Consider the following 26,873-nt stretch of genomic DNA (forward strand, 5'->3'; position numbering starts at 1 on the left):
TTGTTGCTGGCTTGTACCTGTATTTTTGGATCCTCCTCTATAGGTGGACCTACGAAAGGAACCTCTTTGTGTCGGCTCCTGCAATGCTCCCATTGATTTAGCCGTTTCGGTATCCTTCTTCATCTTTTCTAAGGCCTCATCTGTCCCTGTGCCGAAAAGTGTTTTCCCATCAAAAGGTTGGTTCAGTAACGATGTTTGTACTTCTTGTTTGAACCCTGATACTCTGAGCCATGCATGTCTCCTTAACATGATGCTTGTGTTTGTAGATCTTGCCGCAGTGTCTGCTGCGTCTTGGGCGCACTTTATTGAAGTGTTAGTAATTAACTTCCCTTCTTGTATGAGTTGATCTGCCCTTTTTTGGTGTTCTTTAGGGAGATGTGTGATGAGTTTCTCTAACTCATCATAATGCGCTCTGTCATACCTTGCAAGTAGTGCTTGCGTATTAGCTATGCGCCAGCTGTTTGCCGCTTGAGATGCTACTCTCTTGCCAGATGCATCTATTAGTTTAGACTCTTTGTCAGGAGATGGAGCTTCTCCTGTAGATAAAGAGTTTGCTCTCTTACGAGCGTTAGTGACCACTAGTGAGTCTAGAGGAATTTGCCCTTTAATGTATATTGGGTCTTTTGGAGCTGCCCTATATTTTTTATCGATTCTTGGGTTCAGTACCCTAGCCCTCACTGGGTCTTTGAATATCTCTGATGTATGACTGAGAAGGCCCTTCAGCATTGGTAGTGTTCCTGATGTTCTTTGTGCAGTAGGTAGTGTTTCTAATAAGAAATCCTCTATTTGAGGTTCTGCATGTAGTTCTACCTTATGATATGTTGCTGCTCTATTAATGAGTTGTGCAAAACCAGTGTTATCATCAGGAGGTGAAGGTTTTGAGGGATACAATTCAGGGTCATTATCATTATCTGACCCTACATTATACTCTTCCCATGGGTCTGCCTCCTCTGGGATTGTGTCTTCATCATCCCCAGGATGTTCCCCCTCCCCTGTGTCACTCTCTACATCTGTTGTTGGTGTAGATGGTCGTGTGGGAGGAATATTTGGCCTATTGTGAGGAAGAGGAGAAGATGGTGTGTGTCTGGGTCTGGGAGAAGGGGGAGGAGTTGTATTCGTCCCCATTGTTCTCTTCTTCGGATGAGTCTTGTCGTCCGAATGTTCATTCTTCCTCTTTTTAGGTAGTTCTGTGACTACCTTGCCAGTCTTTGGGTCAATAAACAGAGTCTTTTGTTTAGGATCAGTCCCGTGTTCCTGTATCGGTACCGCAGTTTTCGGTTCCGAAAGGGGTTTTTTCTTTTGAATGTCCATTTGTGTTTTCGGTACCGAGATTTTATTCGGATCCGATTTCTTCGGTATCGAAGATGTCCCCGGTGTCGAGGGTGTTTTCGACGCCGAAACGTGCTTCGGTGTCGACATGGACTGCTTCGACTTCGAGCTTTCCTTGACTTGGAGCTTCGGTGTCGATGTGGTCCGTTTATCGGAACCGGAACCACCATGATGGGAGACCGAGTGTTTCGGTTTCTGTTTCGTTGCCGGGCTCGAAGGCGGGGCGTTGGAAACTTATTTCGGTTGTCTGACCGGGCTCGAAGGCGGGGTCGATACCGTGTGGGGTCTGTTTTTTGGTAAAGGGACGTCGTCACTCACGGTTTGTTGGACGTCGATTTCCTCGACGTCGGACTCGTCCGCTTCAGACCCCGCCTCATCGGCCTCTTCTTCTTCCTCTTCTGGGTGCTGGTCCTCAAACAGCTCCGGGATTGCTTGTGACTGCATTCTCGATACCTCGTGTCTTCGGGCTCGACGGTTTCTAATCGTCGATTTTGAAGAGAACGCTGCACAGGCCTCACAGTCCCTGGATTCGTGTTCAGGGGACAAGCAGAGGTTGCACACCTCATGTAGGTCCTTGTGTGGGAACTTAGCACCACACGTTGGACATTTTTTGAATGGAGTCCTTTCCATGGACCCCGGGCTGGACTACGTCGAGTTTCTCGTTGTCGTCGTCCTTCGAACCGCGTCGGTATGGAGTGAAGTCGCGTTCGATAACGATACCGTCGATTTGGAAATGGATACGCGCCGGTTATAACCTTCTTTGTTGAAGTCGGTCCGGAGCGCTTCGATCCTCATCCGAACCCGATGGCGGAAAAAAACAATCTAAGGATGGAGCCGATGCCCATGCGCACTAACACCGAGAGGAGGAGTCATCTATGACGACAAAGACTTCTCCAGAAGAAAAACAAAGTGCAATCATCCGAGCCCAACACCAGATGGCGATCTATTCATAAATGTACCATCTGCAGCCCATATGCCTCGAACATATTAGTTCCAGTTTGCATCCATTTCCTCCATGCATCATATACATCGCTGCAGAGAAGTCAGACGAAGTCCACAGTATCCAGTGCCTTAGTTCCAAAAAATGAATGCAGGAACACAATGTTTTTATTAGGAGCCTGCAGCCGCGGAATGCTTGGGGTGCCAAATACCAACACTGCCTAGTCTTGATTCCCCTTCATGCCTCTTTCTTCCACCTATCTCTCTACACTCTTGCTGTCTCCATTTGCCTCTGTTTTACTATTTTTCGCTTCCTGCTTTTTTCTCTCTTTTCTGCCTTTCTCTTTCTTGCTCTGGGCCAAAGTCTGTTCATGAAAAATTAGAATGGATCTCCATAAATGTGCACTGGTGCTCACCACATGCAACCTCTTGTAGAAATGAAGCACTGATAGCTGGGTCTGGTGGCTGAGTGGACTAAAGCAGCCACTGCAGGGGCCTGTGTTCGACCTCGTGGTCACAGGTTCAAATCATGCCGGGTCCACTCAGCCTTTCATCCATCTGAGATTGATAAAATGAGTACCATTGAGTTGCGTAACAATAAACATCTGTTATTCAGCGCCAGGACACCTTCGGGTGATTGTGCGCTTTACAAATACACCTGTTACGATATAGTATCACTCTTGTAACAGAGATTCTCCACTCACTCTTGCCAGAGGAGATCAAGCCTTCTTCTGGGACCTGGACAACATTTTAAGTGGCTCCCCCTTATTCCTGGCTAGGTGTACAGTGTAAATTCTTTGGGTCTGTTGAGGCTCAGGCGGATGGGTTCCTATGCATGAGGCCTATGAAGGCTTGTACTCTGAGCCAATGCAATGATTGACTTGTCAGAGTGCTGCAGCGCGGTATGTCCCCGCGGCATTAAGATGGCTGCTGGTCTTACAACTCTAGTGTCGTTGGAGACAATCGATGGATTTGTCAGTGAGATTAACGGACAGAGTTGTAAAGTAATCCATACAGCTGTTGATTAATGTGCCTTAGAGTTGCTCTGATTGCAAAGCACACCTAAAGGTCTTCTTGTTTTATTTGAGGCGGGGCTGCCTCTTAATGTGGGCAAGAAGGATGGATAAAGGCTGGACAGCTGACTGAATTGAGACCTTTGCATTCACTGCCTGGAGGTCTGTCTTCGATCAGATGTTTTTATGGAAGCCAACTCCCATCCATATCTGGATGTCTCTGAGATATGGACTCCCTGACTATAAAGCTAGTTAATTTGAAATGCAGTAAATTGTTGCATACATAGATATACAGATGTATTCCGGGCTTCTATGTTGTTTTCAGTAGGGAGGAAGCTAAAACTATTGGGAAAAGTCCTGCATAGAGTTTACCTTTGAGAAACTGTTAATGGGAGTAGATATACAATGGATAATGACCCAGTCTCCGTTTCTGGAGCCTCGTAGTTAACACATTCGCTGCGGCGGCTATTCCGGCGCAGCGCTAAAGCAGCGTGGCGCGCCCATGCTGATGACGGAACCGCTCCGTCATCAGCCGCGGTGGCGCTGTGCTCATGACGGAGCGGTTCCGTCATGGCCCCGCCCGCTCAATAGAACGCGCCACGCAGGCGCGGAATCAGCGCCGCGCAGGCACGTCGGGCGGGCCATGACGGAACCGCTCCGTCATCAGCACAGCGCCACCGCGGCTGATGACGGAGCGGTTCCATCATCAGCACGGAAAAGGTTAAAGAACAGATAAACGATTTGCTCGCGCTGCTCCTACTGACTGCAAGCAGCACAATAGGATCATGCACTCTGCATTATCAAATGTGGTCGAAGAGTCAAGCGAGTTCTGGGATTGAATGATAAAGTCATTTGATTTAGATTTTTATAACGTGCACTGCTACCACGTTTGGTGTCCTGGTACTACACTTGAATCACAAAAACACTATCAGACAGACTAGTAAGTTACAGACCAAAGAGATATGCTTTCAGGTGTTTCCTGAAAAGCAAATAAGGTGTTTTATAATGCAGAGATATGGGCATCTTGGTCCAGAGCGTGGAAGTAAACAATTAGAAAGATCTTCTGCCAGTCTTTGCTTTTCTTATTCGAGGAATGACAGTGAGGACCTAAGTGCGCGCGATTGTGCATGGGGAAAAGATACTCTTAACACAGTCAGATCCCTGATGCATTGTAGCTCGAAAACAAAAGGGTACAGCTTTGAAAATACACCTTTTTAGGTCAAGCATGGGCAACGTATCCACTGCTCTGCGAGGCATGCTGTATTAGAGTATGGACTTGAAGCCCCTGCCCACTCTCCGCCCATATTTGTCATTGGCTTGAGTCATTTTCTTTGTAAATGCTGGCTTCTGATTCGTTAATAGGCGTGTTAGTCCCTCCGTAGTGCCGCCTTGTCTTCATTTGTAGCCTCCCAAGAGGACTGGCCCTTTTACTTTGGTTGTTACACGGTATGTCTTATTTAGTATGTAAGCACTATTTTCTTTAATGAGTTTCATCTACTGCAGGCATGACATGCTTTCCTGCAACGCACTTTCACTTTCCAAGCAGTCCGGGACAATGGTGGCCGCGTCTTTGAAATGCAATAGGTCTTGCTTTTACAAGAGTTTGAGCTATTGGCATTGTAAATGACAATGCCTTTTATGTATGTGTTAATTATCAAAACAGATAAATAAAAGGCATTGTCATTTACAATGCTAATAGCTTAAACTCTCGCTAATACGAGACCTATTGCATTGCAAATGCTTGTTTCCACATGGAGCCAATGGAGCTTCTGTAAGTGCTGGGGATGGACACAATTTCTTTTAGGCCAATGAATAGGCCGGCGGCAGCGTTCTGCATTTCCTGGAGTCTAGATAAGTATTTTTAGGGCCGGGAGAGAAATATAGGGTGACAGAAACCCAGTCTTGATAGAATGGACTAGAGTTTTCCATCAAACTTTAGGCACAAGTGGTAGGGCCTTCCGTAAGCCCTTCAAGAGAAAGAAACACGTATGCGGTCTTGGAGATTTGTTTAGGAAAAGTTAGGTTGGTATAAAAAATGATAGCCAGATTTCCTGCAGAAAAGGTCAGACCAGGTGAAAAGCCAAGAGAGGTAAGCAGCCAATAAGAATTGCAAACTGAAAGGTCTCCAAAATCCAGCACCTGCGCAATGTTTGTTTATGAGTTTGAGGGAAGAAAGTCTTGCTCCAGCCTAACAATAAGATGTGTTGTCTGCTTACGAAAGGTAGATGAAACTGAAAGAGGTTGATGTCTGCCTGAGGTATAAGGTACCGATTAAAAAGTCTAGGGCATAAAACTGATCCTTGAGGGACACCATGTGGTCCACCAGAGGGATGGATTGAAAATGAGGTAGGATGATGGTCTGTGGACCAGAATAGAACGTGGCCTTTCAGAGCATGGACTTGCATCCTTATGTCAGTGAAGCGGAATGGAGTGTGAGACCAGGTCTAAAGCTGCCGATAAATCCAGTAAGAAGAGGACATCAGATTCTCCCGCATCCAAGCAAAAGTCTGATCTCTTTAAAAACTATCACTAGGTCAGAAAACATACTGAAACTTAGTTGAAGGCCTGACTGATGTGTTGTAGTCGTTAAAGGCATCTAAACAGAGGAGTTTCGAGTTAACATAAGATTCAAGAATGTTGGTAGGGAGAGGAGGCAGGAAGATGTTCCTGAAATTGGACAGACATTTGGGATCAGTGGTGGGTATTTTCAGTAATGAAGTCACTAAAATCTGCTTCCAAAATCAGGATGTATTCCTGATTATACAATAAGGTAAGTGCTGGTACTACGCGTATGGGCCAGAAATGTTTTTAAAAAATGGCAGGACCTGGGTAAATGGGGGATCCAGATTAAGTCTGATCTGTTTGTTGTGCAAAACTGATTCTTCAGTGGAGGTGAATACAGTGAGCATTGGAACCTTCACAGTTCCATTCTCTGTGACTTCCTGTGACGTAACAGAGGAATGTGTGAAGGACTGTGAGGGCCCGATTCACAGAATGAACTTAAGACTAAATCCTAAACTTCCTACTATTTTGGTATTCACAGAATGCACTTACTATTTTTGGTATTCACAGAATGAACTTACTACTTTGGTATTCACAGAAGTTAGGATTTTGTCTTAAGTTTGTCTTAAGACAAACTTAAGACAGACTTAAGACAGACTTAAGACAGACTTAAGTTAGGATTTTGTCTTAAGTCTGTCTTAAGTCTGTCTTAAGTCTTTCTTAAGTCTTTCTTAAGTCTTTCTTAAGTCTGTCTTAAGTTTGTCTTAAGACAAACTTAAGACAAAATCCTAACTTCTGTGAATGCCAAAAGTAGTAAGTGCATTCTGTGAATACCAAAATAGTAGAAAGTTTAGGATTTAGTCTTAAGTTCATTCTGTGAATCAGGCCCAGAGAGTTTATTGATTTTATACACAAAAAGATCAAAGAGATCATCACAGAAAGATTGAGAAAATAGATACGTGCAGTTCAAAAGCATTCTAAGTCTTTAGGTTTTTTTTAAATATCATAGGCACCTTTTTTTATTAGACAACTTCTTACCGTGAAGTAAAACATCTCGGTCTCCTGCTGGTTGGACCTCCGCTTGGCGATGTTGATCTTGCTCATGTAGGTATCAGAGGCCGCAGACTTGATGGACTCCGTGGAGCGGCTGTGCTGGAAGGCATCTGAGACATCAAAGTCCTCCACGGTCAGCATGTCCTGCATGGTCTGCATTGTAGCGTCCAGAGTTTTGCGCACCTGCAGAGAGAGAGAGGGGTTGGTTAAAGAAAATATGGGGTACCTTCTTTGTTTAGGTGTTGGTCCTGCTTGGATTGAGCCTACTCATGGGGCTTGTATCTAGTCTGTGGTCAAAGATTCGAATTCTAGCTGATAAGCTCGCCCTTTCATCATTCTAGTAGTCACCTGGTACCATTCCATAGGTCCTTACAGTACTTAGAAGCCTAGAAATATGTAGAATGATAAGTCTGCAAGCTATTGTTATTACTATTATGGGTGTAAGCCATCTGATAATTTATTTACATTCATTCCTGCTGTTGGTGTAACACATCTGGAAATATTTACATCTATTACTACTGTTGATGCAACACATCTGGAAATGTTTACATTTATCACTGTGGAAGGCAAAACACAAATATGTTTACATCTATTAGTGCTGTAAGTGTAAAATATACAGGAATGTTTACATTAATTATTGTTGTGAGTTAACGCATTTTGGAATGTGTAAATCTACGGCTGTAGGTGGCACACATCTGGGAATGTTAGCATTGACTATTGCTGTAAGTGAAATACTTCTGAGAATGTTCACATCTGCTGTAGACAGAACAACTAGGAATGTTTACACTAATTAATCCTATAGGTGTAACACATCTGGGAAACTACATCAGTTGCTATGGGCGAAATACATCACATCTGGTAAAGTCGACATCTATTGCTGTGGGAGTAACATCTGGGATCTTTATATATTTTTTGCTATAGGTGTAACACACCTGGCAAGGTTTAAATCTGCTGCAGTAGGTGTAACATCTGGGAATAGTAACATTGATTACTGCTACTGGTGAAACATCTGGGAACGTTTACATTTAGTATTCCTGTAGGTGGTACATATATGTACAGGTTACATCTATTACTGCTGTAGGTATAACACATCTAGGAAGATTTACATTAAGTATTGCTATAAGTACAGCACATTTGAGAATGTTTGCAACTACTGTGGCAAGCAGACCACATCTGGGAATGTTAATGGTGACAATTGCTATGGGTGTGAAATGTCTTAGAATGTTTATATCTACTGCTGTAGATGATCCACTGGGAATGTTTACATGAGTATGGCTACACGTGTAACACATCTGGGAATGTTTATATCTACTGCTGTACACGTAGCATATCTGTGTGAAAGTTTGCATTTATTATTTGTACGTGTATTACACATCTGGGAATGTTTACATCTACTGCTGTGGCTGTAATAGATCTGTGAATGTTTACATTCATTACTGGTGTAGGAGCAACCGAGCAGGCCATGTTTAAAACTATTTTGTAGGTGGAACACATCTGGAAATGCTTACATTAATTATTGCAATAGGTGTAACATTTGGAAATGTTTACCTCTATTATTGCTGTAGGTGTAACACAACTGGGAATGTTTATGCTTATCGTTGAATATTGGTGTAATATTTGTTGGACTATTTACCTCAGTTTCTCAAAGTCTAACACATTTGGAAGTGTTAACGTTTAATATTTCTGTTTGTGTAATACATCTGGGAATGTTGGCACCTACTGCTGTAGCTTTGGGAATATATTTACATTAATACTCTAAATGTAACACATCTGGAGTATATTCTACTGTAGCTGTAACACTTCTGGAAATGTGTACATTTTTGGGAATATGCACATGTATTATTGCTATAGATGTAGTTCATCTGGGACTGTGGGCATAACAATTCTGAGATTGTTTACAATGATTATTGCAGATTGTGTAACACCTCTGTGAATGTTTACATCTATTACTGTAGGTGGAACACATCTGGGAGAGTTTATATGTATTCTTGGTGTAGGTATCTGGCAATGTTTACATTGATTACTGCAGTCAGTGTAACATATCTGTGAATGTTTAGATCTACTGCTGTAGATGGAACACATCTGGGAGAGTTTATATTTATTCTTGGTGTACGTGTAACACATCTGGGAATGTTTACATTGATTACAGCAGTCGGTGTAACACATCTGTGAATGTTTACATATATTACTGTAGGTGGAACACATCCGGGAGAGTTTATATTTATTCTTGGTGTAGGTATCTGGCAATGTTTACATTGATTACTGCAGTCGGTGTAACATCTGTGAATGTTTAGATCTATTGATATAGATGGAACACATCTGGGAGAGTTTATATTTATTCTTGGCGTACGTGTTACACATCTGGGAATGTGTACATTGATTACAGCAGTTGGTGTAACACATCTGTGAATGATTACATCTGTTACTGTAGGTGGAACACATCTGGGAGAGTTTATATTTATTCTTGGTGTAGGTATCGGGCAATGTTTACATCGATTACTGCAGAAGGTGTAACACATCTGTGAATGTTTAGCTCTATTACTGTAGATCGAACACATCTCGGAGAGTTTATATTTATTCTTGGTGTAGGTGTGACACATCTGGTAATGTTTATATTAAATACAGCTGTCGGTGTAAAACATCTGTGAATGTTTACATCTAATGCTGTAGGTGTAACACATCTGGGAATGTTTACATTGATTATAGCAGTTGGTGTAAGACATCTGTGAATGTTTACATCTATTGGTGTAGGTGTAAGACATCAGGGAAAGTGCATGTTCTTGGTGTAGGTGTAACACATCTGGGAATGTTTACATAGATTATAGCAGTCGGTGTAACATATCTGTCAATGTTTGGATCTACTGCTGTATGTGGAACACATCTCGGAGAGATTATATTTATTCTTGGTGTAGGTGTAACATATTTGGGAATGGTCACATCTACTGGTGCAGATGAAAGGTATCTGGGATTTTTTCTTTATTACAATTGGTGTAATATTTGTTGGAATATTTACCTCAGTTACTCAAAGTCTAATACATTTAGAAGTGTTAACGTTTATTATTTCTCTCTGTGTAATTCATCTGGGAATGTTGGCACCTGCAGCTGCAGCTTTGGGAATCTATTTACAATAATACTCTTGATGTAACGCATCTGGAGTATATACTACTGTAGCTGTAACACTTCTGGAAATGTGTACATTTTGGGAATATGCACATGTATTATTGCTATAGATGTAGTTCATCTGGGACTGTAGGCATAACAATTCTGAGATTGTTTACAATGATTATTGCAGATGTCTAAGACATCTGTGAATGTTTACATCTATTGCTGTAGGTAGAACACATCTGGGAGAGTTTATATTTATTCTTGGTGTAGGTATCTAGCAATGTTTACATTGATTACTGCAGTCGGTGTAATATATCAGTGAATGTTTAGATCTATTGCAGTAGATGGAACACATCTGGGAGAGTTTATATTTATTATTGGTGTACGTGTAACACATCTGGGAATGTTTATATGAATTACATCAGTCGGTGTAACACATCTGGGAATGTTTACATCTAATGCTGTAGGTGTAACACATCTGGGAATGTTTACATGGATTATAGCAGTCGGTGTAACATATCTGTGAATGTTTGGATCTACTGCTGTATGTGGAACACATCTGGGAGAGATTATATTTATTCTTGGTGTAGGAGTAACATATTTGGGAATGGTTTCATCTACTGCTGCAGATGGAAGGTAGCTGGGATTTTTTCTTTATTACAATTGGTGTAATATTTGTTGGAATATTTACCTCAGTTACTCAAAGTCTAACACATTTAGAAGTGTTAACGTTTATTATTTCTCTCTGTGTAATACATCTGGGAATGTTGGAACCTGCTGCTGTAGCTTTGGGAAAATATTTACATTAATACTTCAGATGTAACACATCCGGAGTATTTACAGCTACTGATGTATCTGTAACACTTTTGGGAATGTGCACATTTTTGGGAATATGCACGTGTGTTGTTGCTATAGACGTAATTCATCTGGGACTGTAGGCATAACACATCTGAGATTGTTTACAATGATTATTGCAGCTGGTGTAACACTTCTTTGAATGTTTACATCTATTACTGTAGGTAGAACACATCTGGGAGAGTTTATATCTATTCTTGGTGTAGGTATCTGGCAATGTTTACATTGATTACTGCAGTCGGTGTAACATATTTGTGAATGTTTAGATCTATTGCTGTAGATGGAACACATCTGGGAGAGTTTATATTTATTCTTGGTGTACGTGTAACACATCTGGGAATGTTTACATCTAATGCTGTAGGTGTAACACATCTGGGAAAGTTTACACTGATGATAGCAGTCGGTGTAACACACCTGGAAATGTTTACATCTATTGTTGTAAGTGTAACACATCTGGGAGTTTATATTCTTGGTGTAGGTGTAACACATCTGGGGATGTTACATAGATTATAGCAGTCGGTGTAACATATCTGTGAATGTTCAGATCTATTGTTGTATGTGGAACACATCTGGGAGAGTTTGTATTTATTCTTGGTGCAGGTATAACACATCTGGGAATGGTCACATTTACTGCTACAAATGGAAGGTATCTGGGATGTGTTCTTTATCATTAATATCGGTGTAACACCTGGGAATATTCCCATCTATTGTTGTAGGGGCAACATCTTGGATGTTTACATTGATTATTGTGTAACACATCTGTGAATGTTTACAGCTATTGCTGTAGGTGGAACACATCTGAGAGCGTTTACATTTATGATTGCTTTAGATGTTCTGCATCAGTGAGGTTTATATTTTATTAGCCAGGCGTTAATAACATGATCAGCCACTTTTAGGAAGCCCTGTAGATGCTGCAGATTGAATCTGCTGGTGTGATAGTCCTACCTCTAGAATGTAACTGTAAACAACACTGGTAAATCACACATCCATGAGTATTCTCCTCTCCGGTGTGCAGGGGGCTGCCGAATGCAGATTCTAGCCAGGATCCTGTCTTAATTCGGTGCCAAACCTCATCCTGTGCTGACAGGAAGCTTTATGCGCCGTGTTGCCAGCTTTTTTAACCATTCTCTAGCCCAAAGCCAACCAAAAAGTAGCCCAAAGTAGACCAATATTGCTACTTTAAGGAAGGAGGGGCAGAGACAGCATCAAGCAGGCGGTGAATGCAATGGAATTGATGTTGCAGCAGGCTGCCAAGTAAACATTAGTCTAATAAAGCGCTTTAACATACTACTTTGCTGGAGAGCTGTATATATATGTATAATCTGGCACCTAGCACAAAACAAAATTTTACCGCACAAGCGGAAAAATGTAGCAATAGGGTGTGATCTAGCCCAATCTGGCAACACTGTATTATGCGTCTAGTGCCATCTGCAGCTCTAGTGCTGAAGTGGAAACAAGATGGCGTGCAGGTGGGTGTGTGTGCACATGCGTGTGTCTGGCCTGCGCGCTCTGTGCACGAGGGCTAACGGGGTGGCAGAGGCTTTACCAGTGTGCGCCTTATAATCCACATTTGTAAAGCACACAATCACCCGTAAGGGTCTCTAGGCGCTGGGGGCCGTCGGGAAGATTAAGCAAGCTATTGCCCAGAGTCGCATGGTGCTGGGCTAATCTGCCGCCGGTGCCGGGGATCGAACCGTGTCCCCCGGATTCCGGAGTCAGTCGCCCTAGCCGTTGCGCCACACCTCTTACAGCCTTAGAAGGGCTGTAAGTGTTTTCATGATACTCAAACTCTCAACAGGTTGATTTGTTAGATGCCAGTCACAGCACAGGATCCAACAACCGGCTGTTAGTGGGTTTTGTAAAGCGGAGCACTAGAGTTCTTAATCTCTCCTGGCACCAAGGGTTGTCTGGTGTGCGGGTCTTAGGGGCATGGGTGGAATACTTTGGATAGGGTGGATTCCTTAGATCTGGGTGGCTGCTAAGAGGAATGCTGATACTTGGGTGGCTTGCACACAAGGAAGTGCAGGCAGAAGTGTCGCCAGACCATGTGGCACGCCACGGAGGTCAAGTTTAAGGCAGGAGTAGTTTATGTGAAAGTGCACGTCAGGGCCAGTGTCACGCATGGAGGGTCAGTGGAGTGGTAGGTACGGCCCTGGCTTCACTGCTCTCCAGCCCTGCAGGCAGTGGGCCCTTAAATGGATTAATTGGGGCAGTGTCCGGTGTTTTATGTTTTCCTGAAAACAGGAGCAATACGGAGCAGATGTCATGTGTGTTTGTATAACAGTACTTAATTTGGGCCCTAGGTTTTTGGTGCTCGGTACTGGCACTTATAACAGTCTGCCATATGGTGGCGCTGTTTGTCTAATATTATTTTTTAGTATAATAACATTTGTTTATCAATTCATCCTAACTTTAAAATGACAAAACCTGCCTCGCATGCCATTCGTAAAGCTTTGGGGACCTGTAATAGTCTGAATTGTCACACTTGTAGGAGTGTTGGTGATGGTTAGTAGGTGTGTTTGTACTATCACTAGCAGCAATGGCAAGGTGCAAGCTGCAGCAGCCTCCTGATGAGGGACCTGGCGCATATTCTTTTACAAATTAAGCACTGTTGTATAGCACACACCTGACCCAGGACGATATCCCGGCATGGTCATAAGCAGTGCACTATGAAACACTGAAGCGGTATCAGAGCATGAAACACACAATAGGGGAGACGGAACAGATTCCCGCCTACAGAGATGCCCCTTTTTACCATATATTCATGCCATTCATATTAGGCACTGACCGGCATGGCCTTTGCTGTGCCTGGGAATACCTGTGTCCTCATCCACTTCTTACCACGTACACCCCCTTAACCATCATATTAACAAGAAGATGAGTGTCAGAGGGAAGTTGGGATGTGCTCACCTCTTCGTTCTCGATCTTCAGGGTGGTCAGCCTGGACTGAAGCTGGTGGTAGCGCATAAGCAGCTCGGTCTGCACGGGCTGCTGGGCACTCACTTGGCACACCTAAGAAAGGAGCAAACCATAGCAACTTACTCTCAATATCTGAGCTCCCCTCAGTCACAGAGGCTTCGATTTACTAAGGCTTTGCTCTGACGCACAGCGACACGTCACACAGTGGCACATTCATATTTCCTTTCAATTGCATAAGGTTTGCACTGCAAGGGTGCAGTTTGTGCTGCTTTGCATCAAGGGGGCACCTCTGGGGCTTTGTTTGGGGAGATGAACACAAACAACCATAGGCTTTGATGCAAATCCAGATCTACTAAGATAGGCTGCCAAGGCTTGCGTCAAATAGAATGTCAACATTTTACGCTTCTTTGAAACATGCGTTAACAGCACAGGACACATTCAATGCATGGGATCCTTCTGAAATGTTTCTAGGCATGGGTGTCTGTACTGGAAGGGTACGTTTCCTGTATAAATCCTATAGTAGACAGCACTCTCTGACCTCTGCAAGGCTGTGCATCACACAAAGCAGCATCATTAGAGCACACGACAGGGGATAAAAGCAGCAGCAGGACAATGTTAGTAGACAGGTGATGAAAATGAACACTGTACCTCGTCCCCCATGTGGGGCTGGTACTCAAACTTGAGAGGCGGGCAGAAGACCTGGTTGCATAAGTCCATGACTTTGTGCTTGTCACTTCGGGCGTCTAGGTTGTCCACAGCATTCTCTATGATGTCCAGGCCTTCGTGGCGCGAGGTCTCGAGATTATATTCAGCAGAGAGATACGTCCTGAAGGTTCGAGCCAGGCTGGCATGGAATCCCAGATCACAGCACTACAGAGAAAGAAAATAAGAACATATATACTATATTGTGTCACTGTGCCAGCCAGATCAACTTTACAGAGAACTGTGATGATCTCATGCCCTTAGCAATGCTTCTAAAGATGATCTTTTAGTTAGAAGCAAGCCCAGACGTTGATGCTAGTTTTGAAGAATATATGACCGTGCCCTCACAGTCCAACCCTGGGACGAAGAAAAAGTTACTTACCTTCAACAACAATCTTCCATGTGAATACTCTATCTACCCGTAGATTCCTCACTTTTTGAATAACACCAGGCTGGATCTGAACATTTTCCAATAGCTCTCTTCTGCCGGAACATGGTGTCTTCTCCAACTCAACATCAGTTAATGCATGGATGTGACGTCACCGCAGCCATATAAGGTCACCCCTGTGCCCTGACATCAGCTCCCTTTTTTCTATGCCCTTCAATGCATAGCTAGAGCTGCCTCCATGAGCGTTTCATACACAATCCCATCCCAGTTGCAGTGCTCCTAAAAAGTCAGGGTAGAACCCCTGTATCTCCTGTCATGGACATGTCAGACCCCCACCAGGTCTGCCTGAGGTGCATGGGTCTGAAGCCTCCTTGACACCATTGCTCCCCTTTAACGAGGCTCTTCTGGAAACCATCAGACGGCCTAGGGCAAGCCTACTTCAGCACTAGTGGTGAACTGGCCAACTGCTCGCCGCTATTAGCAGGCACCTGGGGACCCAGAGTTCCTGTCCACCCTTAACCATTGCCAACATAATATAAATAATAGACTTACTAGTAGGTTATAGGCAGCTATTTGGAGTTGTTACATGACGTACTAAACTGCTAAACCTTTAGTCCACTGAGCTGTCATACTTAAAACAGAAACCTGTGGGCTACAGGTTACACGCAGTGCTCTGCAGCTGAGCCACCAAACCCTCTCAGTTATTTTAGGATGAGTCAAATCTGTGAACAGGGAACATGTTGGCTAGACATTGATTTCTACAGCTGGTTTCTTACCCACACGTTATCTTAAAGGGAATGTCAAATTAACTGAACCTTAACAGCTTTACATTATCCTTGGGGTCAGAGTTTGTACAAAATATTGCATAAGTTGACTACAATTGACTTGGCTGCTGAAGGCTTCACTTCTTGTGATCCCATTCCTTTTCTACGACAACATCCTAACCCAATTTGTGTGGTCTCCCAGGGTGTATTTTTTTCTCCCTTTCAAGCGCTTCTTGTGACAACTTGAGTTCTCTGTACCACACAAACACCAAAGCCAATAAAGGCCATAACCCCAAACTGGGATGTGGGCGTCATCTGTGAAAATCCAAACATAGCACAGAAAACGATGACATAAAAAGCACGTCAATACCTCATCAGGGATAGTAAGCGCTATATAAATGCAATTACAATACAAAGTGAAATCCGCAGTTGTTCTTCTCCAAGGGCAATCCTGCGACTCGGACACATAGTGCACCATTTGGCTGCTGTGCACGTCCACCTCCTTGCAGCCACATGTAGCAGCTTGTCGCACGGCAACCATCTCTGTGCTGCGAACTGCAAACGAAGAGCCAAGGTGAGGAGCTTCTACCAGCGGTTACGTTCAAGGATGCCACCCAACGGGCACACCACCGATAAATTGAGGGCATACTCCTTCAATTATAGCTGCCCAGAAGGAGCTGGGACATTATGTTATGCTATGTGTATTTGTATAGTGTAGGACTCACCTGCTGGGGCTGCTCACACAAGCCTTCAAGGTTCTGGTTCAGCAGTTGGAAGCCATCAAATCGGATGTATAACCAAAGCTGAGCGAAAGGTTACCGCCCATCTTACACCGGAAGCTCCATGAGAAGCCCACGCTGGATGCGGTTGAACATTGCCTTGTTGCTGGGACTCATCATGGCACTAGTGATGGGCAGAGGTGTGCACCTCACCTGGGTTTGCATGGCAGCCACAATCCCCTTGAAGGCTGTGTGTCCGCCCTTACAAGGGAGTGCTTCCATTGCGGGTATATTCGCTATTAACACCTTGAGAAAGGGCATCAACGTGTTAGTGAGTCGTAGTGAATGGACGACAGCAGAGAAGGGAGAGGTTGAGGATTTAATCAGAGCATGAAGAACAACTGGACAATCTTGAAGTGGTGGATTGTCCATACTTTATGGAGTAAGAGGTCTAACAGCAGACATGCCTTGTCAGGTCAAGTCAGAGACGCACCTTTATCTGTAGGACAAGAAGCTAGCTTCCCTGGACCCAAAGGAAACCTTTCGGATCCACTGTTTCACGAAGCAGTAATCGCTGCTCCTTAGTCCTTCTCCAGTTAGGAGAAATCCAACTGACAGGAGGCCTTTTTTTTGTCTCTTCTCATTCCCAAGCAGTTTAGTGACAGGAAAGTGCTTTGCAGCATTTCTTACGGGGACCCCTCAGTTGTGACTTGCAAGATCCTCTAACAAAGCACACTAAAGTTCCCACGACCTCTATGCACTGCAACATGACCTTAGTTGCAGCATTAGCTAACCACTTAATGGCATAAGGTACTCCAGAGCTCTGGGTGCTACCGATATTCAATGTGGTAGTCCTGAGCCGCACTGAATTTGCTTTCCCTGTCCGTCCAAAACTCCCTATATGCCAGTGGCGTAGCTAGGGCCGCCCATGGTGGGCCCAGCGTTTGCCGCCTGCGGCAGCCTAACCGTAGATTGGGGGGGGGGGGGTATGCTGGTGGCTGGCAATTCATGCATCTGCGACGGCCGCAGTTAACAGTGTGGGGGGAGGTGACCGCCACCCCCTAAACTTGTGCCGCCTTGGGCGGTCCAGCCCCCCAGTCCCCCCCATAGCCACGCCACTGCCTAATACTAGCCCAATCCACACTAGCATCACATGAAAAATCACACAAGGATACCCTTGGCCTATGGGACCCCTTCCCTTCTAAGGAGGTAAGTGGTATGAGTCCTCACTGCCGGGTAGAAATGGCAGGGAAAGCTCTGACCAGGAAATGCTTTGAAGAGTGGCTGGAGGTCTTTTCCCTTCTTGAAAATGGAGATGCTTATGACACAATTACACTTTTATTGAACGCCAGCTTTAGAGCATATAAAATATAAACCCTATGTGGCTATTGTTTTTTTATTTGCTTTTAATTCTTATTTGCTGGAATTTCCATACATACTTAAACGTAGTTTGCAAAAATACCTTTAAAGCAGAAAATGCCTCCGTTACAAGGCTAGCAATTGCTCGCACAATCACAACGCCAAACCCCTCTTAGCTTTTCAGTTAAAGGTGTATTTGTAAAGTGCTTTTCACCCTGAAGGGTATATTGGTGCTAAAATAACAGCTGTTTATGTTACCCAACTCAATGGCTGCAAGTAGAACGAACACACTATTTTAAATGGTTTACAGCTCAGCAGCTGTGCTAAACGTTTAAACGCACACTTACAGCTGACATTCAAAGGGGTACCTATGGAGCAACAATTGTGTTGTTTTCCCTACTGAGACTAAGGCATTGCCCGCATTGTGACATAGCTGCTTCTCAGCTCATGTTATGGATGTTTCTTCACAATCCAGTGAGAAAACTCGTCTTTGGCGCACATTTAGAATTTTAGTTTTAAATAGCTCGCAGAATGTCTGCACACTGAACATCTGACTTTAAAAAAGTGTTAAATATGCTAATTAAATAGACGAAACAGTTGCCATGATTGAAGACAAAGCATAGGCATCAAGGGCCTGCCTGGGAGGCCCAAACTGCTAAAGAAAAATCAAAACTTTATAGGGGAAGCGCCTACCCAGTCAACGTAACCAACACCTTTGTCTTTCTCAAACCCCTTCCTGACAATTTGCTGTCACGCTTCGCACACAGCAGCATGAATGCACAACTCTCCCAGCAAAGCCCTCTCCTGATCCTCTTTTATCACTTTTAACAATAGATTTTTAACAAAATTTCAGTTTCAGTGTTTCTTTTTGAAAAATCTGACCGAGGGATATGCATCATAAAATTAGAATTTGACAATAAATTCAAGCCCAGGTAAGACCATTTCAGCCATTAATCCTGCACAGTTGATAGCATGTCCCCTACTGAATCAAAGAACAGTTATGCTATTATTCAAGTAGCAATTAACAGTTCAGTGTCCCGAGCCATGCAATTCATGTGAATCCAACGTAGGAGGAGTCAAGAATGCATGTAGGATTGTTACATACCCCCTTAAAATAGATTTACATACAATGGATCTGAATGGAACTCATGTAAGTAGCCACTGGTTATCATAAAATCTTACATGGACCCCGCCCTGCTGGGCTTATGTTGAACACCCCATATACATTTTTATTATAGGATGAAATCCCTAGGTCGTCGGAATTTGCTCTGGAGAAGCACTACAACATGCTCTATTTTCCCATTGCCCAAATTCAAATTCCCTGTATTCTTTCATCTTTTTCTCTTGCTTCCTCCCTCACTAAGAACCCTCTGTCCCATGTACCTTTATAGCCCAAGGCTGACAGAAGCGAAGCCACAAAACATCAACATGGCATTCATCACTCACAAAATTAAGAGGTGGTCCAGTCTAGGCGTGCATTGGTCACTTACGTCAATCAGGTCGGAGACATCATGGATGTAGTATTTGCCGACAGCTGCATTGGTGGCTGCCAGGTTCAGCAGGTAGTCGTTGCGCGCTTTGGTGCACTTCAACTTGTTTTCAGAGTATTTGGCTTGCCGCTGGAAAAGAAAAACAAGTAGACACCATGATACTGACTCAACCGCCAACCTAAGGAATAACATAGGCCTGCAGCTCCTTCGGTGCAGTGTGCCCTGCTCTTCAGAGGTCCCTCTATTAAGCCTGAGTTCTAGGTTTTTCTGCGAGCTGGCATAATTTTAGGGGAGCTTTTTGCAGGTTGCTGCCAACATTTTGCATTACCCCTCTACCTTGAAAGCTGTGTTGGTGCGCCAGGAACGTACCTTCTCTTTCATCTTCTCGATCTTCTTGACGGAGCTACGTCGCTGCGGCCGGTCATCGTGCCGCAGGAGGTTCACGTTGATGTCGCCCGACTTGCTAAACTGCTTCTCCTCCTGTTTCTCTGCATCCTTCAGCTTGCTCTCAGCGCTGATGCTCTCCGCGTGGTACATGTGGTATGTCTTCATGACCTGAGGAGACACAGATGGACCAGTGAGGAGCCAAATGACTTCAACAATCTAGCCAGAGGAAGAACAAAGATACCGGAAAATGTGGGGGTTCCTGATATGACGGCACCTATGCCAGGCCGAAGCAGCAGTGGAAGACAGTCCGTTACCCACTAATAATAAACGTCTGTGCTCCACTGGCTTCAGGGCCAAACAACAAGAGTATCTCTTCCACTGCTCATCCCCCAGGGTCACAGTCCCAGATCAATCCTACCACTGTGGTTTGTTGCTCTCAAGCTAGGTGTGTGCTATTCAAATGGAAAACCACTCACATGTCAAGGCCATATGTCCTTCCAAACACCCATTTGCAGACCTGCCAACCAAAACAGCAAGCATTTACAATGCAATGGTCTCGGCATTATTAAAGGTAGAGCTATTGGCATTGCTCATGACATTTGTTTTCATTTTTTTTTTAAAACATAAATAAATGGTATTGTCATTTACAATGGCAATAGGTGAGCATTAGAGAGTAGTAGAGAGTATTCGCGGACACAGAGCCACACACACAGAAAGCCACACACACACAGAGAGCCCCCCCCACACACACACAGCCCCACACAGCCCCACACACACACACACAGCCCCCCACACACACACACACACAGCCCCACACACACACACACACACACACACACACAGCCACACACACACAGCCCCCCCCCCACACACACACACACAGCCCCACACACACACACACACACACACACACAGCCCCACACACACACACACAGCCCCACACACACACACACACAGCCCCACACACACACAGCCCCACACACACGCACACACAGCCCCCCACACACACACACACAGAGCCCCACACACAGAGCCCCACACACACACAGTGCCCCACACACACACAGAGCCCCACACACACACAGAGCCCCCCACACACACAGAGCCACACACACACACTATTCTATAAGACTGCGTTGCCATGGTATGGAATACAGCAGAGTCCATCATAGCAGTAGGTCTGCCGTCATCTGGGTGATCTGTCTACCACACCACAGGTCCTCAGGGACCTCATTGGGCAGGAATCTATCTTGTGAGACCAGTATATCTGAATCAGAGCTCCTAGTCTTGGTGCGGGGCATTCCTGCTTGCATGATTTCGATGATGACTAGTGCTCTTTCTTGCACTGCTTGCTCTTTTGAAGACTAGTCACATAGTTTATGATGGCCTGACAGCTGTTCCTCCTCCTAAGCTAGCCCTCTTCTGCTTCTCTGTGATCTGAGGGAGCTCTCTCTCCCTTAGTCTTTAACTAATTCCAGGATTCCTTCGGGATGCAAAAAATGGTGCTTTGTCTCCATTAAGCAGTTTCACTGGAAACAGTAGAGCATACTTGAGTTCAAGCTACCAGTCCCATTGTTTTACAGTAGTAGGATTCATATTGTTCTTCACATCTGAGATTCAATCAGGGAAAATTGTGTCATTTCTGTTCTCCACCTGCCATGGACCCTTGATTCTTGTGATTTGCAGTATATTGTATCTATCTATTGTTGGATGTCAAATAATCTTGCCATCAATGTTCTTTGGGGGTGCACCAGGTGAAGGTGGTCTGCCAGGGACTCAGTGTGCGCACTTCACGGAGAAGAAGGCCATCAGTTTGCCTCCTAGGACCGTATTTGCCAGCCACTGTTCAGTGTAGAGGTCTATACTCAGTCCTTAGATTTTTTCTGACAGCCCCACCACTCTGATGTTTTTCCGTTGTGAGTGGCCTTCCGCATCACCTGCCCTGCATTGTAGCAGCTTCACTTCTTGTTGCAGGGCCTCAATCTGTGACTGCGCAGTAGTCACATTTGTTTGCATTGTCGACAGGATAGTTTTGTAAGTGCTCACTTGGCTTTGAGTTTTTTATGCTCCTCATGGAGGATTCCACCATCAATCATTAGGGCGTCTAATGTATACTCCAGTTATGTTTTTAGGATTTTACTGCAGTGAGGAACTCTGTGAATTTCTCACTATGACCCTGTAGCATGCGTTCCAACGTAGGTGTCGAAAGGTTGACTGTGGTGCCAGCCAACTGAGGCCAGAGCTTCTCCTTCAACAGTTTTGGTTCTTTTTTATTTCACCACTGTGTGGAAATCAATATCCAACAAGGTGTGAGGATGTTTAGATTGTTCCTGCTATGGTGTAGGCCTGTCCAGGGTCAACCAAGTCTCCGCTGCTGGACAGCGCTGGTACGTTATAGCAACACACCTCCAGGTTATCACCTCCCACCCTCCACAGTAGTCTGCAAGCCGTTGGCTCAACAGCAGGGTGAGGCCCACAAGATCATTCACTCCTTCAGGGGCCAAAACACCACCTCAGACTCAGTGCGCATCCACAAGTTCCTGCGGCTTCTGGTGACTCAGCACTGTAATTAGCTATCGCGTAGCTTAATTGTGAGGGCCTGATCTCCAAGAAGACATAGTGGGAACCAGATAACTTTCTGGCTTTGCCTCTGTCAATTGGGAGTAGTAGCAGACTGTACTAGTGCCCTATTGTTTCTCGTGATCGTTACCGAACCAGCGTTCATGTCTGCACAATAGGGTCCTCTGGGCTTCAGAAACAGGCTGTCTCTCCAGTTTAAAAGTTGATCTAATGCTTCTACAGCCTTCTGCGGTGGATAAGGTTATTCTATGTCCGGCCCCTCAGCAGCGAGCCCACACCGGGGGTACCATATCACAGTCTGGTAACCTCCTCCTCTATCCATGGATGCACTCTCAAGTGCCAGTACTAGGTGCAGATCCACCTGTGAGTCCTCAGCAGTCGCTGATGGTACCCCTCTCCAAACAAGTTCCTGTGCCAGGAGGAGGAGACCATCGGGCCGCCAGTGCTTCCGGGAGGCAGGTTGGTTGCCTTCTCAGGGCCAACGCAGGTGCTTCAGGGTCCTTGGTTGTCGTTGTTCGCTGCTGTGTGCCAGACTCTCTGGCCACAACAAGTGCAAGTGGGCCCTTAAAAAGTGAGCTGTGGCTCACCCGTGCTTTTATTTGTTTTCCGGGGAGGGGGCATGTCAAAGGGACCTTACAACCATTTGTAATTTGTGTATTTTTTTTTCATGGTGATTATGTGTGGCATTGAACGTCTCGTGTGACATTTTGAGTGACACTTTTGTAGCAGGTTAGTGCTCCTGCTCAACAGAAGTCACCCAGATGTGCACACACTGCATCCTCTAGCCAGGCACGGCCAGAGCCTTTAAATAAAGGGAAGCAGACTGCTCAGGGATTTACGCCCATACCGCATCACTGTGTGCATGTGCCTATTATTTAAGTGGCAGGTGAGGGGCCTAGATATAGAGTACCTATAGTGGAGAAGGCAGCCTGTGACACTGGCAACAAGGGTGGGATGTGCCCCTGTGCTCCCTGAGGCCGCTGCACAATGAGCCAAGTGCCACCAGGACGATCCGCAGCTGCAAAGAACTGAACCTTGCCTTCACTCGTGCCCCGATGCCACGTTAGCCAGACAATGCCCCGCAGCCTGCACTGAAGCCGGAGCCCCACTCCAGCCATCGGTGTGTCTCACACCATGAGGGGAGAACCATGCCACGCAGCAACACCACCAGCGGAGCTGGAAGACAGAGGGCCACTCCAGGGCACCCCATCGGTAAATCCCTGCCCACCACCAGCAGAGCCCGCAGTGATTAACGGCATAGGCCACAAGCCTCCCTGCCGCTTATCAGCGCACATGCTCCCCAGCTGACCCTACGCTGCTGGAGCATCAGCCTACAGCCCGGCTGCAAAGAGCTGAACCTTGCCTTCACGCGAGCCCCATCTCCAGTCCACAAGATGCCACATTAGCCAGACAATGCCCCGCAGCCTGCACTGAAGCTGGAGCGCCACTCCAGCCATCGGTGTGTCTCACACCATGAGGGGAGAACCACGCCGCGCTGCAACACCACCAGCGGAGCTGGAAGACAGCGGCCCACTCCAGGGCACCCCATCGGTAAATCCCTGCCCACCACCAGCAGAGCCCGCAGTGATTAAAGGCAAAGGCTGCAAGCCTCCCTGCCGCTTATCAGCGCACATGCTCCCCAGCTGACACTACGCTGCTGGAGCGTCAGCCTACAGCCCGGCTGCAAAGAGCTGAACCTTGCCTTCACGCGAGCCCAGTCTCCAGTCCACAAGATGCCACGTTAGCCAGACAATGCCCCGCAGCCTACACTGAAGCCGGAGCGCCACTCCAGCCAAACACGAACCCGGAGACCACGGCGCTGGTGGGCAGCCGCATGTTTACTTTCACATCGGCCCCAGGACGAATCACTAGTTTTCTAACTTTATGGAGCATCGGGGTACATAATTGCATACGTCAGAGCTGCAGAGATACAAGCGTCCATATTATTTTCACTATAATTTTAACGAAATAGAGTAATTCAGTTACCAGCTGGGTGAAAAAGCCGGCATCCTCTAGTGGCACTCACTGGAAGACTCGGCGGCGGCCGGCCAACAATGGCGACCGCAAACATCCGAAAATTTCGGATTCGGGGGCGTGTTTTTGGAGTTCTGAGTGACGGATGACGTCACAGTCGAAAGAACGCAAAAAAACACCCCCCCGAATCCGAAAGAGACGGGGCTTTATTGGAGTGACTCCCTTCTTCTCCAATGGCTGGCCTCCGTTTAGGAAGCCAGCCAATGGAGGAGAATGGAGTAGAGAGGCGGGTTCAAGCCCCCATACTCCAAATCATTCAATCTCCGACTGCAAGCGCAGCCTTCGGTCCGAGACCTAAAAATGTCATGGTGTGAGGAGGGGATGGAGACTTGAAGGGGAAATGGTCTTATACCGAGAGGTACCTAGTAGGTACCTTTGCTCCTGCCACATCCACATAACCCCTCCTCCAAAAAACAAAAACAAAAAAAAAAGCTTGCTGGTGTCGATGTACTGGAGTGTTTTCACACCGCTTAATGGACTTCGGAAGTTCAAAGTCCCGAAAATGAGCTAGTAATCCACTGCTTACAGAAGTTTTCAGCTCGTTTTCCCTGCCACCGTGTGATTTTGGTTCTTTACCCGGTGACCACGTGAAGGGGGCTGATATGATGTCAGTGTCACTCAATGTACTTTCAAAGCAAGCAGGGTGACTATTTTCAAAACTAACAAGCATTGGCAAAACCAATAGGTGTACATGGCTGCACATCTTTTGGCTTTCCCAATACTTGTTTTATTTCGGCGTGGTTTTTATAAAACATTATTGTTGTGGGAACTGCTGGGACCTCAACAATATAAAGAAAAAAAAACTGGCTGAAAGCAAAATTATTTTTTGGGCTTCATAAAAAAACACGTTTATGGTAATCCCTGAAAGGAACTACTCTGAGTTCTGTTATGCTCCTTGTGAAAGGGCAGAAAGCCATCCATCACACAAAAAAGTTAGCCAGTGGCTGAAGTGGGCTGGTCTAGTGCAACGTGCTGTACGCTGCACTGCGCATAATAAAAATATGAATGAAAAACCTTTTACAAAAAAAAAAAAAATATGAATGACACAGACTAATGGATGAACAAGGCTGGTGAAAAGCAGTATTTTAGATATACAAGTATATCATTTTAGTTAAATAAAACATTGTTGGCTAATGACAGACTTAAACATCAGGACATGTAGTAGACAAACAAATAAGACTAAATATTGCCAATTACCATGGATGCAGAACTTATGGGAGTGTTCAACTGTGGTCTAAGAGGACATGGTCCATTGTATATTTTCAGGAGAGCCACAAACTAGGCGAATACGTTTTATTTAAATGGACTTATGCAAATTTATTTTACGTGGATACCCTGAAAATGTGACAGCAGGGGCGTAACACAGGCCCCCGCAGCCCACGCGGTGCGGGGGGGGGGGCTAGCTCCAAGGGGCCCCCTCGGCACTGAACTCTAGCCGAGAGAGCTCCTGATTGAGCCCGGAGGGGGCCCCCCTAAGTACAGTGCAGGGAGGCCCCCTCACTTTTCGTTACGCCAGTGTGTGACAGGGATCCTGCTCTCCTGGACATGCGTTGGACACTGACAGCACCCTCTGTTGTAGAAGGACTGCACTTGCAGAGACCTATGTGACACGCTGAATATTGGAGTCCAAAATCTTTAGAGCTGATATCAAGTGAAGCCACAAGTTCAAGCAGGTCTCCCAGAAGCCTTTGTGGGGCCTGGGTCACAAAGTCATGCCGGTTCCCTCTCTCGTTTTATTCTGAATGAGATGTTCAGGAAACGAATGTCCTGGGACACATGTGGAGGTAACGCCAGGATGTGAAGCCACCTAGCTGTGTCTTACATTAGCTGCATCACCCTGGATACATCACAACAGCAGGCTTCCATATAATCCATGATGTACAGTACACAGTGCTTGAAATGGAAAAATAGAAGTGCAGGTACTCTGTACCAGAGCACCTGCTTGTTTCTGAGAAGTGCTGGTACTCTCCAATTAAAAGTATTACGTTACTCTTGAGAAGTGCAGGTACTCTCCCTCTCAAAATAAAAAAGTGCCGCTACTCTGTACCGGACAGTACCGGCCCATTTAAAGCACTGACAGTACATCACCAAGACGAGGAGTGGCTATTTTGGTGCCGCGGTCTGGTTTAGATACTGCTTACTTTCCAAGTACTGCCAACTTTGAGACATTGCCTTAGGAATAACCCAACAATACCATGAATAACCTGTCTCAAGGATTGGGCAATTGCACAGCAGAACAGATTGTTCCAAAGAGAGGGTGTTTACTGTACAGTACGCATGCCTAGCAGATCAGAAAGCACTTAATGACGAGCATTACCACAGAGAACCCGGAGCAATAATAGACCTGACTGTGTCAAATCAAATATTACTGTACAAGTACAAGAGTAAAGCCACACTAGGTGTGCCAAATTTATTAAATCTCCCCTGGGATACCAAAACAACAGCAGACCCCAGTAGATGAAAGGGCAGGGAATATGCATTGGAATACTAAGGCGAAGTGTAGTAAATACAAAGAAAAACCATGGGAATACAGGAAGCATGCTGGAGTGGGTCAAATATGGGAGATTACCAGAGATAGACCACAGTAACACCAGGATTTAGGGTGTCAAGTACAGGGCAACCATGCATTATCACCATGGTAACGCCAGCTTAGATGTTGTGCATTGCTGCTGAAATACACGTAGCAAACTAGAGTGGGTGGCATTTTCATATAAAAGCAGCAGCAACTATAAAGT

General features: G+C 45.3%; 1 protein-coding gene across 2 annotated transcripts in view; it reads right to left on the bottom strand.

Moving 5' to 3' along the window:
• The window catches only part of SRGAP3 (SLIT-ROBO Rho GTPase activating protein 3), a 465,786-nt gene that overhangs the window by 86,973 nt on the left and 351,940 nt on the right, over window positions 1-26,873 (bottom strand). For both annotated transcript variants that reach the window (XM_078661676.1, XM_078661677.1), the window contains 5 exons: window positions 19,507-19,692; window positions 19,138-19,266; window positions 14,364-14,585; window positions 13,707-13,808; window positions 6,822-7,019 (listed from right to left, as the gene is read on the bottom strand). In XM_078661676.1, the coding sequence (XP_078517802.1) occupies window positions 6,822-7,019; window positions 13,707-13,808; window positions 14,364-14,585; window positions 19,138-19,266; window positions 19,507-19,692 (837 nt within the window). The remainder of the gene's footprint in view (window positions 1-6,821; window positions 7,020-13,706; window positions 13,809-14,363; window positions 14,586-19,137; window positions 19,267-19,506; window positions 19,693-26,873) is intronic.

Source organism: Lissotriton helveticus, chromosome 9 (assembly GCF_964261635.1).
Source record: "Lissotriton helveticus chromosome 9, aLisHel1.1, whole genome shotgun sequence".
NCBI classification, from domain to species: Eukaryota; Metazoa; Chordata; class Amphibia; order Caudata; family Salamandridae; genus Lissotriton; species Lissotriton helveticus.